The following is a 17,986-nucleotide window of genomic DNA, read 5'->3' as shown; positions in this document are numbered from 1 at the left end:
CGTTTATAGCTGTCCCGTGGGATCCAATTGTGTATCCAAATGCTCGTACTCGTCCCATCACCAATCCTCCGAATGAGTCCTTGAGCCATAATATCACGGCCATCCAGAATCGACCTCCAAATCTAAGAAGGATGTGATCCCACCTCTGCCTCAAGCAAGCTGCAGCTCGGAAAGTAAATTGCCTTTAACATCCTAGCGCTCAGCGATCTATCATTTGTCTGTATACGCCATGCTTGTCTCGCCAGTAGAGCTAAGTTAAAAATTTCCAAGTCACGGAAACCCAAACCACCAAGATGTTTTGGGCGTGTCATTATATCCCAAGCCACCCAACTGGGCTTCCTTTTTCCTTGCTTGGATCCCCACCAAAATTGCCTGATGATCGAAGTAATGCTCTCACACAAGCCTCTTGGGAGCCTGAAGCATGACATGGAAAAGACAGGTATAGCTTGTGCGACTAATTTGATCAATATTTCCTTCCCTGCTGCTGACAGAAGCTTCTCCATCCACCCTTTAATCTTCTCCCAAACCCGGTCACGTAGGTATTTGAAGGTCCCATTCTTGGAGTGGCCAACATTAGTGGGCATCCCCAAATAGCGTTCACTGAGCGTTTCATTATGAATTTGTAAAGAATTCTTCACCGCTTGTCTCACCTGAATGGGGCAACCCTTGCTGAAGAAGATTGAGGATTTGTCGTGATTAATTCTCTGTCCCGAAGCACTGCAATATATGTCCAACAGGTTTGACACTGCAACTGCCCCCTCCACACTGGCCTTAAAGAGCAACAGGCTATCATCTGCAAATAGAAGATGATTAATAGTGGGCGCCGAAGGAGCCACTTTAATACCTGATAAGGTCGATGACTGAGAACTGGTTTTCAGGAGGCACAAAAGGCCCTCTGCTGCAATCAAGAACAGGTAAGGGGATATTGGGTCTCCCTGTCGGATTCCTCTCGAAGGTTGAAAGGATTCAAGTTTCTCACCATTAAACATCACCGAGAAAGAAACTGAAGTAATCATGCCCATGACTATATCGATCCACTGTCGAGAAAATCCAAGCTTTGACATTATAGCACGAAGATAGGACCACTCTAGCCTATCGTAGGCTTTCATCATATCTAGTTTTAGAGCACATGAGCTATTACCTTTTGATCTGGATCGTTTCATGAAATGCAAACATTCATAAGAGGCAATAATATTATCCGTGATTAGTCTGCCTGGTACAAAAGCAGATTGTTCCTCCGAAATGATATCAGGCAATATTACTTTCAGCCTATTTGCAACTACTTTAGAGGCAATCTTGTATAACACGTTGCACAAACTGATCGGCCTATACTGGGATAAATTTGTGGGATTCGTTACCTTTGGAATGAGAACAAGAATGGTGTCATTGATGCATTCGGCATTCTCCTCCCCTTTTACAATCCTCAGTACTATCTCTGTAACTTCCTCACCACAAATATCCCAATGACGCTGATAAAAATGAGCCAGGAAACTATCCGGACCCGGTGCCTTGGTTGGAAACATCTGGAACAATGCAGTTTTTACCTCCTCTCTGGTATATGGCGCACACAGGGAAGCATTCATTTCCTCTGTAACCTTCCTTGGTACATGAACAAGGACCTCCTCCATATTCTGGGTTCCCTCAGACTCATATAAATTCTGGTAGAAAGCATTCACCATAGCCTTTAGCTCTCCCGGATCTGTTATCTCAGCGCCCATAGAATTATGGAGAGCTTTTATCATGTTCTTTTTTCTCCTGAGACTAGCGCGCAGGTGAAAAAATCTCGTGTTTTTGTCTCCCGCCGAGAGCCATTCCAACCTAGACCTTTGCCGCCACATGATCTCCTTTCGATGATACATCTCTATTAATTTTTCATTGATTTTCAGCTCAACATGGGATGGAGCAGTTCGCATTGGGTCACTTCGGAGTTCCTCAAGCAACTGTTTCAAGTTCTTTATCTCTTTCCGAACACTTCCAAAAGTGCCATTACCCCATCTGCGTAGCTCTTGTGACAGATTTTGAAGCTTTGAACTCATCTCCTCCACCGTAGCACAGGGCGCCCCCGGATCCCAGCCCTGTCTGATCATCTCTTTGAGCCCCACATGTGTTTCCCACATCAGCTCGTACTTAAAAGTACGTTGTGTTCTTGGCTCTTGATGGAAATCAAGCTCCAGAAGTAACGGAGCATGGTCAGAGGACGCCGCAGTAAGATGTGTTAATGAGGCTGATGGAAATCTTGCTAGCCAATCTGCATTAACAAGTGCTCTATCAAGTCTGCACCTTGTGTAGGTTCCACCGGTCACCTTTTTCTCAAAAGTCCAGAACGTGCCTTTGTAGCCAATGTCTAGCAACATGCAAACATCAGTGGTTTCTCGAAACGCTTGGATTTGGGCATTGCTTCGTTCCCCAACCCCCTCGTGTTCTTCCGGACGTAACACTTCATTAAAATCGCCAATGCATAACCATGGCAAACTGCTCAAAGTACTTATGTTCTTCAAAACCGTCCAGGTCTGATGGCGCAAGTGTGTCTGGGCTTCTCCGTACACGCAGGTCAGCCTCCACTTATCTTGCCCCTGTTCCTCGACAGAAACATCTAAATGATAAACCGAGAAACCAAGAATTTCAATCTTTATTGAGTTGTTCCAAAAAAGGCCTATTCCACCACTTCTACCATTACTGTCAACTGCATAAGACTTATCATACCCAATAGAACTAGCCATAGCTTCTACCCTAGCGCCATCAATTTGTGTCTCAACAATACATAACAAGGTAGGGGTAAACTTCCTCGCGAAATCGCGAAGTTCACGAACTGCAGCGGCTTTACCCGCACCGCGGCAGTTCCAACAGAGGATACTCATTGGGCTCGGCGGCGCCCCTCTCCAGAGCCCGCCAAATTTGTGTCAATCCTTCCCTGAGGTCCAATCTTCCCCGAGTTCTTTTCAACTTCGGTTCCCACTTTAGCTCTCTTGGTCTCCTGCTTGGCACTCGGACTTACTGGCGTTGCAGTTGAAGGAAGGGCTAGCAGATTGCTCGTTCCATGTGCCGATGGAGCAGGTGAAAGTGCGTGCGTGCTGTTCTGAAGCGTAACTTGCTCCGACGCTCTTTTCCTGTTATCTGCATCCGCCATCACATCATCACCATCTTTGGGCAGGTCATCTGCATGCTTTGGTTCTGATCCTGTGCCACGGTCGTCAGCTCGACCACCACCGCGCCCTCCTTTTCTGCCCCGTCCTCCTCGTCCTCCTCCCGGCCCCTGTCCAGTACGCATAGCCCACGAAGCCCTTAGGTTTTTGAAAACCAGGGCTGACGGAGGATGCATTCCATTGCCATGCTCTTTAAAAAGGTGTCCCATCATGCCACAAACAGCGCACCAGTCCGGAAGCTTCTCGTATCTAACTTTGTGGATCTGGCGTTTACCATCACGGATCAAAAATACTGCATTTTTCAGGGGCTTAGTGACGTTAATCCTTACCCAAACCCGATGGAAATTTCCAGCAAAATCCTGAGATTGCGGTTCGGTGAATAGGACCTCTCCCACCTTCGCAGCCAAAGAAGGTACTAGGTGAGCGTATAGGGGTGGTACATCATGAATTTGGGCCCAAATCTCAATAGTATCGAGTTGAACAGTCGACGGTTTCGCCAAACCATCATATGGCTTCATAATGACGGCATCTCCCCTGAAGTGCCAAGGTCCCTCTTGGGTAACCCTCTCCCAATCTCCTAAGCAGGAGAATTGCACCATATAAAGGTTATCCTCAAGTGGCTTGAAAGTCACCTCTTGGGCAAGATCCCAGGCTGATCTCATATTCCGAAAGAACCAGTATTGGGAGTAGGTTTTGACGGAGTTTACTTTTTCAAGAGCTATCCACCGTGCCGCCTCCTCTGGTGCCTCCTTTTCATCAAAAACCACATCATCTAGGTCCTCCTCACGCAGACCTAGTTCCTTCATCATCAATTGCACCTCGTCGATCTCAGCTGCTCCGGCCTTGGTCGATCCCGAAGCCTCGTTCGACGCCATCTTCAAACCCTAACTCGATTGAAACTTGATCGGGCTTTGAAGGAACCCTACCCCTCTGCCCCGTCCCGCCACACCCAAGAGAACCAGAGGCGCTGCAGAACGCGCCCCCGTCCTTGAGGTCGGGCTGTGGGATGGGAAGCAGCGGTTGGGGACGATGGTCTCGACGGCGGCGAACAAATCGCCCCGGGAGGAGAAAACCCTAACGCAAGGGAACTTTTTGCTATCGTGAAATTTGTATTTTTTTTTTTAGATACTAGAGAGAAAGTGGAACATGGGCCAAATCCCTCCCTCGTGGGCCGGAACGCAACCGAACAGAGAACACCAGCGCTTCATATATATACATGGCCGTCCCTTCTTCCCTCTTTCTCTTCTCTGAAAAAATACCCCGCCTGACCGGCTCACCTCCGCCGCGTCCACCCCCACCCGGCTGACCGTCGGCGGCGCACCGGCCCTCTTCGCCCCGTACCCCCGCCCGACGGCCCCGCCGCCAAGAACTCGAGCTTTCTTGGCACAAGAAGCCGTTTCTTGGCCCGAGACAGCGTTTCTTGGCACAGGCCAAGAAACCCGGCGCCGGCGAGATGCCCAGAAGGCCCCGCCGGGTCCAGGCGCACCCCGTGGCGGCGCAGCTCGGAGATGAGGGGCTTCCCCTGCGCGAGCGCCTCCGGTTCGCCGTTCGGCGCGGGATGGCGCGCGGAGGCCCCGCCGTCCGCGCTCTGCTTTGGCCGCTCTGTCGCGCGGTGGCGCTCGGCGGCCGGCATCTCCTCCGCGTCGTTCGGCGCGGAATGGCGCGCGGAGGCCGCCATCTTCTGCGGCCTTTTCGTCTCCTGTGGCGCGGCCTGGAGCTCGGCGGCCACGCCCTGCAGCGCGCCGCGCTCGCCCTCGGCCGCCCTCTTCGTCTTCTGTGGCGCGCCCTGGAGCTCGGCGGCCACGCCCTCGGCCGCCGACTCCTCGTCTCCCGCGTCCGACAGCAGGAGGCTGTGTACGGAGACGGCGATGGCGAGCCCAGGACGCCGCCGAGGCCGACAGCGCATGGCACAGCTATCTTCTACGATCCCCGTGGGAGTCGACCTCGTCCTCCCTCGCTGCAGCTGCCTCCGCCGCCGCTACCTCCGCCGCCCCAGCCTTCTCCTCCTCCTCCGGTGGTAAGTCCGTCGCCCCAGCCTTCTCCTCCTCCTCCGGTGGTAATCTACAAAACAGAGTAAAAACTTGATTCAGAGAAAACTTTGTAGGTCCTGAATATTGTAGCAGAGAAAACTTGTGTCAGGTTCAGAGAAAACTTTGTAGATCCTGAATGGTACATCGTAGGAAGGGTTCTTGTGTCAGGTTCAGAGAAAACTTTGTAGCTGTCTCAGGGTTCAGAAAGGTTTAAAATCAGAGGAACATCCTAACCATTCAAACTGCTCGATTTCCATCCTGTTTAGCTTGTCGATGGGGAGGTGGTGCCCAAGGTTGTACACGCTCTCTATGTCAAGTATTGCTCAGCTAGGCTAAAGTGCTCGCAGAAGACGACGCTATGCCATTTTTGCATGTTCGAAATACAAAGGTCACCAAACTTCACGGTCCCCATCTCTGATGTACGTCGTCAGTTCATATCTCTTACATTACCGAAATCTTCACTTGAGTTTTGAGCTCACCTTATTTTTCCTTTCCTAGATGTTTGTACATTGTATGCAGTTCCACAGCGAGGAAGGGGCGAGTGTGCGGTGCAATGAGCCTGGCTGCAGCGTTCGGGTACGCCCAGGCCAAGATTTCAGACGCCATGTTTACTTCTGCCACCAGCTGCCACCTGATTGGTGGAGAGCTTTTGTTTGACTCCTGCTCAACCTATCAGAATGTATGTTCTCAAAACTCTTAATGATAAATTCTTGCCATGTTTGCATCTAAGTAAGTTAGTTAGTGTATCTGAAAAAGATTCATGTAAATTGATTGACATGCATTGCTGGGCTGATTCTAGTGCCAAATAATCCAAATTTGGTGCAAATTGCAATTGTCTCTTCTCTGCTAAATATTGTGGTCTTTTTTTTGGGAAATGCTAAGTATTGTGGTCTGATATGCAGGCTTGCAACTGATGTTAGATATCCAGCAGCTTTGATGATATAGAGGAGAAAGCTCCTGTACAAGTGATACGGCCAAGAAAGATCTTACGATTGGTGGAAATGTAAAGTAGCTGTGACGATGAGAGGACAAAACTGATCTTGGGGGCTGCTTGATAATGTGTACTGCAATTATGACTCATGTTCTGCAATTTAAATCTCTCTGAAACAGCAGCTTTAACGAATTTCGAAGTTGAAATTTGAAATCCGTATGTATGTTGAGATGCGGATTTATCTCTTAACATTTTAGTGCTGATGAATGGTTGATTTCCTGTCTACAATCTATAAGTGTTTTAATACTGCTGCCCCAATTGGTAGGAAATAGTACCATTTTAAAGCTGGCTTACAACTTTCTCATATTCGAAGGAAATATCATTTCAATTCCTTCTTATAATTCCAAACCATCAGGGTTACACTAGAGTAACATGTCAATCTGGACATTATAGTAGAAAATATACTGATTACAAACTCATCTGATCATTCGGAAATGATGAAAAATTAATAAATATACCAACACACCACCACAAGATGTCGACACGAGCATCACAGAAGAAATTAGAAAAAAAATGCCAAGAACATAGAACAAAGAAGTATCCATATCACTAAACTTTTCTGTTGACAGATTAAACTCTAAACTATTTATTCAGCGTGAACTAGGTTCAATCTAGCCTGTAAGGACCAGGGCCAAGCGATGAGTACACCCTGACACAGTCCAGGTGGTCCCTCGAATATTTTGTTGATGACATCCTCTAGTAACCCCAGCAAGTCACCCCTTTGTTGGCTTATTGACCGTCGATCAGTTTTCTTCAATCCATCCTGAAGCCAAGTTCATCTTCCTAAGATCAGGTGTAATCCACATTGGAGCAGGAAAATTTGACCAAAGCTGCGGAGACTCAAGGTCCTCCCTGCTATTATCATCCAAGTTTAGAATTCCCATATCACGGTGATTATTCTTAAATCCCAATGTCCATAAATAATTATCATCAGTGAAGTAGGCATGATTTGCCGAGAGAGATGGATATTCTTCAGCACTGAGACAAAGAGATTGATTATGCCCAAGAAACAACACATGGTCACTCAAGCGATTTATTTCCTTCAGTTTACTTCCCAAAGGGTCAAATTCATATATTTTATATTCCGTACTGTTCCAAAACACAGATGACCCTGGTTCAGGTTCTAAATCATAATCCTGAAAGATTCTCCAAACAAGCAGCAGATCGCCCAATGGAGCTTGAGCAATGTACATGTACCCACAGTGATGCATTTCGCGCATACTTATAATCATCTCCATTGTGATAACAGGCCCACTGAAATCAAAAGCATGGAGTTCTCCGGTTCCAGTCACTGCATACAACAGGCCATCTTTGTAAGTGCAGTCACTATAGTCTTCATGAGGTGGCAGCCAGGTCCACTTATCATCCCCAACCCTTGCAAAAGAGAGCTGACGCACTGGATTATGGATGAGCACGACAATGTAGCTTCCAGTGGATGTATCAGGGAAAACAAACGCTTTATAGTGGAGCTCGTGCCGCAGCTTGTCAAGAGCAAAGATTGATGGCGACCTATAAGCACCACGGGTTCCAGTGTGCCTTGAGAACTCATACTTGTGGAGAGCACCATACTCATCAACTATGGGGTTCACCTGCTCGATGGTGATCACTGATGGGAGAGCAATCTGTTCACATGTGATGGGATTGACAAGGTGCATCTCAGATCTGTCGTCAACAGTTACCAGCCAGCCATGTGAGGACCCGATCAAACACCTAGTGCGTATAGGCGGCTCCGGGAGAGTTAACTTGTACGACCTCTTCTCCGCGAGGCTGTAGAGGCATGCAACACTCTCACCAGCGGATTCGGAAGTGTAGAGGAGGCATGGCGTCTCCTGGAGTTTGTACTGCCCAAGGCTCCGTAGGCTTGTGTATGCGGAGCGCCAGGAGGAGCAGACAGAGCCGGCACGCACAAGGTCAGGGATCTCAAGGGTGGCAAAGATACCCATCAAGATGTCCGGAGGCAGCTCCGGCAGTGTGCCTAGTGTAGTCTTCTTGGTCAGTTGTAGCTCAACATGTTCAGCTTTGCAGAATTTCTTCAGTAACCTGGGAGTGAAGCCTAGCAGCTTTGGCAAATTTCTGAAGATTAGGGTGCACAAATACGTCCTGTGTATAGCAAGCTTCCCTAAGCTCATTATCCTGGCAACACTACATGACTCCATTGGAGCAGAGTCTCTGCAGATATCTTCTGCTTCGGCCAAACTGACAAATCTCTCTGCAGATATCTTCAGCTTGGGCCAAACTGACAAAAAAGTCAGTAAGTTGAACGCAAATTTCTGCAGAGGAAAGGCTGGCTCCTGGCGATACTTATATACAGATAGATCACCAGCCGATTCAAATTCCAGTAGGAGAAGCAAATCCGAGCCCAAGAACAATACGGATATGGATTGAATCCGATTCCCAGGGCGCTTCTAGTGCTACAACACGGACTGGCACTCGACAAAGATTCCGACTTGTGCTGAATTCCGAGCGAGCCTGTTCCTGCAGGAATTCCGAGTCACGCTCCATGTTCTTCACCGGCAAGCAAAGGGCGAAAGGAAGAGCACTAACCGGCGGCGGGCGACCAGAGGGGATTAATCGGCCGGGGAGGAGCAAGCTGGCTTCGAACTGTGGCCAGCCTCCGACGGCAACGGGGATCTTGTTGGTCCGAACTTGGCCAGTGAGACGGCGATTCGAGCCGCGGGGAGGAGCAAGCTGGATTCGCGCTGCCGGCCGCGGCGGTGGTGGGTGCGCTGGGATTGGGAGCGGTGGAGCGGCGTGAGGTGGAGTAGCTTTTGGGTCCAGGGAACACGGGGACTCGTGCCGCGGGATGGGCTTCTGCTTCGCGCCGCCGTCAGCGGCAGTGGTGGCGACAGGACGGCGGCGCTCGATGTGGGAACGGTGGAGCGGCGTGAGGTGGAGTAGTTTTTTCTTTTATGTCTTCGCATTTTTTCCATTTTTGAGAGCGGGGGCGTCAACGGCGTCAGGCCCACTAAGCCATGGCACAAAAATCATTTATTTGTTTTCTCTAAAAACATTTGTGTACTTAGTATCAGGTTTGGCCATGTTCACTGTCTGTCATCCAATGGCCCGAACCTGTCTCCCACAATTATTAACATAGCGATCTGATCGTCGGCGAACTTGGCATATAAGTGCCATATGATGAAACTATCGAGGACTTGGCACGGACACGACACCGAGAGAATTTCACCATCTCGCAAGGTCACGCCAGTATGCACAGTGGTCTTGTATTGTTGGGTCATCGGTGCTAGTTTGCGCGATCGTAGTTTGACATCTTCGGTTGAGGCAGTGGCCACGGTGGTGAGCAGGGGCGGAGCTACGGCTGGGAAACCAGGCCATGGCCCGCCCACCCCAGTAGGAACTCAGTGAAGACTGGTACTGAATCTGGGCCCTCAAAGTGAAATTACCAAGCCAATGTTTTGGCCCGCCCAGAGAAGTGGCTGAAGCTCTGCCATTGGTGTTGAGCTTCTTTCAATGGTATGAGAGTAGCATAAGCAGTATGTTATGGTATTTTAATAATTAGTATGTTATGATCCATGTTGTAGCCACATTTACAAACGTACAAAGAGTTGTAATCTATTATGATTAGAAACTAAGACAATGCTAGTGTGCAACGTAAATAATAGTGCATGGACTAATACTATGTTTCGTTTTCACATTTCACTTGTATGCATATTATTCCTCATTTGCTATTAACTTAGTAATGCATGTTTTTCATTTTATATGAACAGGGGACAGACAAACATTTTCTATCATGTATATCTTCGAGATCTTCCCACGTCGCCCAGTCTTCAGATAACCCTTTCCATTTGACCTATACTCAAGTATTAGTATCATCCGAATGGTTGATCGCAAGGCGGTCCAGGACATCTTCCGGTTGCATCACCTGGGCTGAGTTAGCACAAGCATCAGGTAAATCCGAACATACCTCTCATGCTGGAGGAACCGCTTTTTTCAGTAATGCGACATGGACGGACGGATGAATCTTCCTACTTTCAGGAAGCTGAAATTTGTAAGCCACGGAGCCCACTTTCTGCAGATTTGGGAATGGTCTGAATTATTTGAATAGCAACTTCTGGTTGCTGCATCGAGCAATTGTCATCTGAACATGCGACTGCAGTTTTAGGTACACTGAATCAACTACAGCTAACTGACGTGCCACTCTATCTGCTTGAGCTTCCATGTGCTTTTGAGTTTGCTGCACTTGATGTTGAGTGACAACATTCATGTCTGCTAGAGCTTTGATCCATTCATCCAACCCTGTCAAAGGCGTGGGACTCCATGAAGTGATGCCAAGTTGTCGAGACTGTCTACCATACATCGCCGCAAACGGGGAAGTGCCGAGTGTTGAATGGTAAGATGTGTTGTACCAAAATTCAACTAAAGGCAGTCAAGGAAGCCATTTGTGAGGGCAAGCATGAACAAAACACTGTAGATAATTTTCAAGGCACTGATTCAGCCTTTTAGTCCGGCCATCAGTTCTGAATACCTTGCACTGCTCATGTTTAGTTGAGTATATGTCAGTTTGAATAGCTGCTGCCAAAAATGACTAGTGATCAGTGGATCTCTGATCTCTGTCGAAAATGATTTCTTCAGGCAACCCATGCAGTTCGTAAATGTTGTCAACAAATATTTGTGCTATCTGAGGAGCAGTAAAGGGATGTTTAAAGGGATGTTTTGATTCCGTGGTAGAATGGCCACCCACTCGACTAGAATGCACAGCTTGTAAAATGTGTTACTGAGCAGTGGTATTAGCTCTCACATATATCCTGCCTTTGTACCTCGATCAGCACCCCATCTTGCCGTTTAAAAGGTGGTTTGCTGTTGGGATCAATTGAGAGAGCCATAAGTATTTCTTGAGCTAGAGGATCACTGTTGTAACCTTCAGTTAAAGCGGCAAGCACGGAATGGGAAAGTAAAACAACACGTACATTTTTTGTTGCTGAAAAGGATCCGAATTTATAGAAGTTCATCAGAAGTATAACACAGCTCAAACATAATAAAAATTACATTAAGGTCCCTAGACCACTGAACGACCAATACCGGTGCCAGAACGAGTCGTCCACGCGTTGTTGTCGTTGATACCCTACTAGAGCCAATTTGACCTTGTTGATAACAGCCAGGAAATCTTTATGCACGTGCCCCTAAGGACCAAATCGTTGGAGCCGTAGTTCGTCGTCGTTAAATCCTTGAATAGATCTCGATCTCGGTCGTCGCTAAACATGAAAATGAATCTCGTCATCACACTTGCGCGACGAGATACCAGAGTGAAGTCATCGGGATTCCCCTTCCGATCACCGAACATCGGAGCAGCAGGCAAAGGAAAAACGAATTCATGGACTTAGTGGTGAAGCCTGGATGGGAGTTGCCCTAACCACTAAAGCGAAGGAAGGAAAATAACACGTACTTCCTCCGTTCTAAAATATAAGGCGTGACTGACTTTGTATGGTCTTTGATCACTAATATATATTAAAGTACAAGGATTGCACATGTATAAATAGCATCGTTGTGATTCCAAAATAAAATAAAATTGTGCAGCGTTGTCTACCACTAGTAGAAAAGGGGGCAACGGTCCAGGCCGGGTCAGCCCATTAGTCCCGGTTCAGTCTAGAACCGGGACAGATGGGGGCATTGGACCCGGTTCGTGAGCCCAGGGGGGCGGTCGGGCCACGTGGGCCATTGGTCCTGGTTCGTCTGGACCTTTTGGTCCCGGTTTGTGGGACGAACCGGGACCAATGGGCCTGGCTCCTGGCCCACCACCATTGGTCCCGGTTCATGCCACGAACCGGGACCAAAGGCTCCCCTTTAGTCGCGGTTCATGCCACGAACCGGGACTAAAGGGTTGGCCCAGAGTTTAGTCCCACCTTGCCAACCGAAGGGCGCCCACACCTGTTTATAAGCCCGTCCCTCTCTGCGTTGTTGAGCTCCTCTCAAAGTGAAAATAGATGCACCTATAGAGGAAATTGGACCTAAATTCATAAATAGAAATTAATTATGAATTTATGTTTAATTTTCTCTATAAGTGCATCTATGTTCACTAACAGAGAAGTTTTTATCTTTTGTGGCCTAAAAGAAAAAAGAAATCGCTAAAAAACTATAAGTATTTAGTTCTAAGTAGAAATGAAAAAATAAATAGCAAAAAAGAAAAAAAAGCCTATAATATTTGTTATGACTAACTAAAATTACCAAATTGAGTAAAGTTATTCATAAACTAGTGATTCACATAAATTTTAAAAAATTCAAATTTAAACTATTCAAATTTTAAAACTAATGGCACTAACAGAAAATTTATAATTTTTGTGACCTAAAATAAAAAAGAAATCACTACAAAACAAAACAAAAAAGTGCCACCTACTATTAAATAGCAGGAAAAAGATTGACTCAAAAATCAATTTTAACTATTCTACAAAGTGTTTTCACACAAATTTAGTAAACTAGTGATTCACACAAATTTAAAAAAAAATCAAATTTAAACTATTCAAATTTTAAAGCTAATGGCACTAACAGAAAGTTTATAATTTTTGTGACCTAAAAGAAAAAAGAAATCACTAAAAAGCTATAACTATTTAGTTCTAAGTAGAAACGAAAAAATAAATAGAAAAAATGCCACCTACTGGGCCAGCACGGCCTGAATACGACTAGAAACCCAACCATGGGCCAGGATTCAGGCCAGCAGCAGGCCCAGTAGGCCCACAGGCATTGCAGTGTCCAATTAGGCCCATAAGCCTGCATTTCAGAGGAGTTCGAGAGGGAAGAGGCAGCGGAGCTTATAAACAGGTGCTCGTCCCTCTCAACTAGCGAGGTGGGACTAAACTTTTGGGCGCGGGGCAGCACAAGACCATTGGTCCCGGTTGGTGGGACGAACTGCGACCAAAGGGGGGCAATGGTCCCGGTTCGTGACAGAAACCGGGACGAATGCCGCCTTTGGTCCCGATTGGTGCCACCAACCGGGACTAAAGGCCGCCGCTTCCCGCCCTTTGGGCTGCCGAAAAGTGGCCTTTGGTCCCGGTTGGTGCCACCAACCGGGTCTAAAGGGGGAATTCGTCCCGGTTTCTGTCACGAACCGGGACCAATGCTTCGTCTATATAAGTAGCACTTGCGAAAATTTTGGGTTCAGTTCGTTCTTCCTCGCCCGACGACGCCGCCAGGCTGCGCCTCGCCGTCGCCCCTGCCTCCGCCGCCGTCCCGCGCGGCCGCAGACGCCGTCGCCGCCCCGTGCCCCCCTGCCTCCTCGCCGCCGACGCCGTGCCCCTCACCGTCGCTGTCGCCGCGCGCCCCCTGCCTCCTCATCGCCCGCCGCGCCGCGCCCCCTCACCGTCGCCGTCTCCGCGCCTCTCACCGTCGCCGTCGCCGCGCCCTCACCGTCGCCGTCGCCGCGCCCCTCACCGTCGCCGGCCTCCTCGTCGATCGCCACCCCGGCCCGTTGCGTAATTTCCTAATTTAGTGTGTAGTTAATTTAGATGCGTAAGTGGAGACATGACAATCAATGAATGGAAAAAAATGTATGGACAGTCGTAATGAGCTTCTTGGAAGTAAAAGGAAGCGAGGCGCAAGAATTGGAGACAGGATGATCTCCATTCTTCATAATGGAGAGTCAGGGTCTATATTGTTTTATGCTATTTTACCTTAAGTGTGTTTAGGTCCTACCTGATACTGATGATCATGTGCTAAGAACAATTATGTAGGGTTGGGTTCGATGACTATGAGGATGATGATCGTATGACTTATTATTAATAACGAGTAGCAGTTGTATGATGATGCTTGATTAGTAGGACTTGTTATTATATATGATGATGTATGATGCGAGCATGCATGGGTTATTATATATCTGCGGGGTGAAATGAACATAGAAGTAGCGTTGGTAAACCAAGGATGAAGATATAAGAGAGGACACTTCTCTCTATATTAGCTAGCTAATAACAACCTAAAAATAACACCCTAAACCCCTAAACCTCAGCTCCAGCCAGCTGCTGACGCGTGGAAGCCTTTTGGTCCCGGTTTATGTCATCAACCGGGACCAAAGGCCCCCCTGCCTGGGCTGCCGGCAGCGGCCACGTGGAGCCCCATCTGTCCCGGTTCTGGTTTGAACCGGGACTAAAGGGGGGAGGTATTAGTAACGACCCTTTAGTCCCGGTTCATGAACCGGGACTACAGGCCCTTACGAACTGGGACAAATGCCATGTTTTCTACTAGTGTACCACGTACAGATTATTTAGCGCCTACATTTCGCTCATCTCATAAAATGTTCCGCTTATGAAAGTGGAGCCCTGCTCCAGTGCTCCCCCCTAACCTAATTTCGGAGGGGTATTTTTGTCCCCGCGATTTTGTTTTTTTCCTGGCCCGCCGCAGCCCAGATCCAAGCCCTATCTAGCCCTGTATAACCCAGACCGTATATGTACAGTATCCTGGTCCGAAAAAAAAACATCACACGACCCCACGCCCACGTAAGACCTGCCGAATCCAATCATTCACGCGAGCAGCTCCATCAATCTTGCGAGCATTGACGCAGCTCCATAAGTCACGTAGTAGATCTCCACCGGCGGCTATCTCGTCGCCGGCGATCTCGTCGGACAGCGGGCGCGACAACGTCGTGAATCTCCAACGATCGCGCACAGGTACCGCATCCCGCGTCCCCCCTCTGGTCTCGCTCGCAGCAACATCGAACGAACTGCCGCCGCGCCAGTGGCAGTGGTTAACCTAGCAGAGCGGGTAACCTAGCTACTCGGCGGCGCATGCAATCGTGGATCTTGTTCCGGTAGTGCTGCTCCTCATGATCTTGGTTCACGTAGCGTCGGTTGTCGTCGGCTGTGCGCACCACCAGTATCGTTATTTGATGTGGCGGCTAACCTAGGTATCCGGCGGCAGAGGTAATCACAGATCTAGCTAGGTTTGGAGATCGTGCAGTTCCTCGCAATTGAAAGTGATCACGACGGGTGCCGTGGCCATCTTCCTTAATAAGTTTGGCAGATCTAAACGGCCTCGGTTGCGGTTGTTTACATAACATCCGTGATCGTGTGCTATGTGTTTTATATTTCATCATTGATAATGTTTGCACATGTGATGATACATAATATTGGTTGTAGGAAATGGCGGACGAGGAGTTAACTGATATCATGGTAGACATGGAGTTTGGAGAACTGATGAAAGACTGGATAGAAGATTGGTCAGATGATGAAAATTCAGATCGTGAAGATCGGTCAGAGAATGGGAACGAATGGGACGATCTTAATGTGAGTGGCATAGTCATGTTGTAATTTTTTGGTGGCATCCGACAACATTAAATCTTTGTGTTGAAAATTTATAGATCGATGAGCTTGATGATGATCAGGAAAACAACTCGTAGCTCTCGAATGAAGATTACATTAGTCAGGTACGTAAGTGAAAAAATTTGTTGGCATGCAAATTGAATTTCTTCTGGAATATTATATGATAAGTACTTATGTATTTGTGTTGTATTTTTCAATTCATTTCCGAATGTCATAATGCTTACGACTATTACGGTGAATCCGACGCGGAGACAAGCCTTAACGACGAATCATTAGATGCACCTGGTTCTGGGGAGTCCGAGTCGTCGGTCATCATGAGTGAGGTATGTGTGTAATCAATTTTCTATGGAAGTAAGTAATGTTAAACCATAGAAATCTGTTTTCATGGTTGTGGTTTGATTGTGTAGGTGACACAAGATGATGGGGCAAAGAATGTCCAAGATACTGCCAGTGCAGATGATAAGAGGAATATGTTCATGCAGATAATGGAAATGACCTTTATGTCTCACGATGCTGCATATGATTTCTACAACAGCTATGCTAGAGATAATGGTTTCAGCATTAGAAAGAATAAGGTCAGGTATAGCAAAACAGAGTCACGTCATATGCGTTATAGGTAGTTTGTTTGTTCAAGACAAGGGAAACGTGACAGCAAGTTGCTAACCGAGGAAGGACACAGCCGTAGGCTCAGAGCCGAGACACGCTGCTTTTGTGAAGCGCACCTGACCGTCAAGCTTGACCAAAAGCATGGGGTTTGGTATGTTGAAAGTTTTGAGGACAAGCATAGCCATATGTTGGCAGGACCGGACGAGGTACCTTTTCTTTGGTCCCACAGAAAAATCAAAGAGTACCATAAGCATGAGATAATGTCCATGGGAGCTGCAGGGATTAGAATTCACGACATGATGGATTGCTTCATCAGCAAACATGTATGGTACGGCGGTGTTGGTTTTACCAGGCGTGAAATATACAACCTTTGCGCCAAGGAGAAGAGGAAGCTGCTTTCAAAAGGTGATGCTGCCACAGCCATAGGCATCATCGCCAGTAGGAAACAGAGGGATCCTAGCTTCTTTTTCGAGTACAGGCTAGATAAGGAAGGACATTTGAATAGGATGTTCTGGTGCGACTCACAGTCTCGTCATGACTATGAGGACTTCGGCGACGTGCTTGTATTTGACAGCACGTACAAGATGAACCGCTATGGTATGCCATTCATACCTTTTGTTGGTCTTAACATTCACCGGAAGACCACTGTTTTTGGTTGTGCTATAGTTTCGGACGAGACCGAGGAGACATACGTGTGGCTTCTGCAGACTTTTTTTGAGGTCCATGTGTCAAAAGATGCCTAAGAGTGTTATCACAGACGCCGACGCTGCGATGATCAAGGCAATTCGCGAAGTCTTGCCAGACGTGTGGCACCGTATATGTACGTGGCACATAGAGAAAAATATGAAGATTCACCTCAGTCACAAGTCCTTGAAGGAGTTCCGAACTCTTCTGTACTACAGCACGTCCACGGCAACGTTTGAGGAGAGATGGCACGCATTTTCCAAAAGATGGCAGTCGGAAAAAACTGTAACATGGTTGAGGCGGATGTATAAGAAGAGGAGACTATGGGCCGCGGCATATCTAACAAAGGGGTTTTGGCTTGGCATGAAAAGCAACCAGCGGAGTGAAAGCCTAAACTCATGCCTTCACCTCCACCTAGACGGTGAAATGACCCTGGTGGATATGATTTTGCACTATGAGAACGCCGTTGTGCGTATCCGTGAAAACGGGGCGCGAGATGACTGCACGGCCTCACAGAGTTTACCGGTGCCAGTTACTACCTCGAGGGAACTTGAGATAGCTGTTTCTCACGTCTTCACTCCAGCAAACTTCTATATGTTGCAAGATGATCTTAGAAAAATTAACGGCATGGAGATTGTAGAAATTAAGCTGGGAGACGGATCACAGCAGTACATCGTGGCTTGGAAGAATAACCGGAAGCGCCATTTTTGGATGGAGTATATGAAGGAAATATGCCCTAGAGGCAATAATAAAGTTATTATTTATTTCCTTATATCATGATAAATGTTTATTATTCATGCTAGAATTGTATTAACCGGAAACATAATACATGTGTGAATACATAGACAAACTTAGTGTCACTAGTATGCCTCTACTTGACTAGCTCGTTAATCAAAGATGGTTATGTTTCCTAACCATGAACAAAGAGTTGTTATTTTATTAACGGGATCACATCATTAAGTGAATGATCTGATTGACATGACCCATTCCATTAGCTTAGCACCCGATCGTTTAGTATGTTGCTATTGCTTTCTTCATGACTTATACATGTTCCTATGACTATGAGATTATGCAACTCCCGTTTGCCGTAGGAACACTTTGTGTGCTACCAAACGTCACAACGTAACTGGGTGATTATAAAGGAGCTCTACAGGTGTCTCCAAAGGTAGATGTTGGGTTGGCGTATTTCGAGAATAGGATTTGTCACTCCGATTGTCGGAGAGGTATCTCTGGGCCCTCTCGGTAATGCACATCACATAAGCCTTGCAAGCA

At 47.3% G+C, this 17,986-nt stretch overlaps 3 protein-coding genes across 4 annotated transcripts; 2 read left to right on the top strand and 1 right to left on the bottom strand.

Annotated features, from left to right (window-relative positions):
- Positions 1 to 4,427: 4,427 nt before the first annotated feature.
- Positions 4,428 to 5,831, top strand: LOC147983143 (uncharacterized). Its single transcript, XM_087542860.1, has 3 exons — positions 4,428 to 5,160; positions 5,440 to 5,592; positions 5,672 to 5,831. Exons 1-3 carry the CDS (start codon positions 4,597 to 4,599, stop codon positions 5,828 to 5,830), a joined length of 876 nt encoding a protein of 291 aa, XP_087398986.1. The 5' UTR covers positions 4,428 to 4,596; the 3' UTR covers position 5,831.
- A 650-nt stretch (positions 5,832 to 6,481) lies between these two features.
- On the bottom strand, positions 6,482 to 9,082 carry LOC125527805 (F-box only protein 7). Of its 2 annotated transcripts, none has more exons than XM_087542857.1 (2): positions 8,709 to 9,082; positions 6,482 to 8,639 (listed from the first exon to the last, which is right to left on the bottom strand). In XM_087542857.1, the coding sequence occupies exon 2, from the start codon at positions 8,318 to 8,320 to the stop codon at positions 6,908 to 6,910; it is 1,413 nt and encodes a 470-aa protein (XP_087398983.1). In that variant the 5' UTR covers positions 8,321 to 8,639; positions 8,709 to 9,082; the 3' UTR covers positions 6,482 to 6,907. The 2 variants fall into 2 exon arrangements, with proteins under 2 accessions (XP_087398983.1, XP_048548272.2); XM_048692315.2 differs by having other exon boundaries at positions 6,482 to 8,633.
- A 6,162-nt stretch (positions 9,083 to 15,244) lies between these two features.
- On the top strand, positions 15,245 to 16,773 carry LOC147983142 (protein FAR1-RELATED SEQUENCE 5-like). The gene is made up of 3 exons (XM_087540658.1): positions 15,245 to 15,388; positions 15,832 to 16,004; positions 16,059 to 16,773. Exons 1-3 carry the CDS (start codon positions 15,245 to 15,247, stop codon positions 16,771 to 16,773), a joined length of 1,032 nt encoding a protein of 343 aa, XP_087396784.1.
- The last annotated feature ends 1,213 nt before the right edge of the window (positions 16,774 to 17,986 follow it).

The sequence above is a fragment of the Triticum urartu genome, chromosome 2A (assembly GCF_056163025.1).
Source record: "Triticum urartu cultivar PI428250 chromosome 2A, HENAU_Tu73, whole genome shotgun sequence".
Taxonomy (NCBI): Eukaryota; Viridiplantae; Streptophyta; class Magnoliopsida; order Poales; family Poaceae; genus Triticum; species Triticum urartu.
The sequence above is the reverse complement of the archived record's forward strand: the minus strand, read 5'-3'. Positions and strand labels throughout refer to the sequence as shown.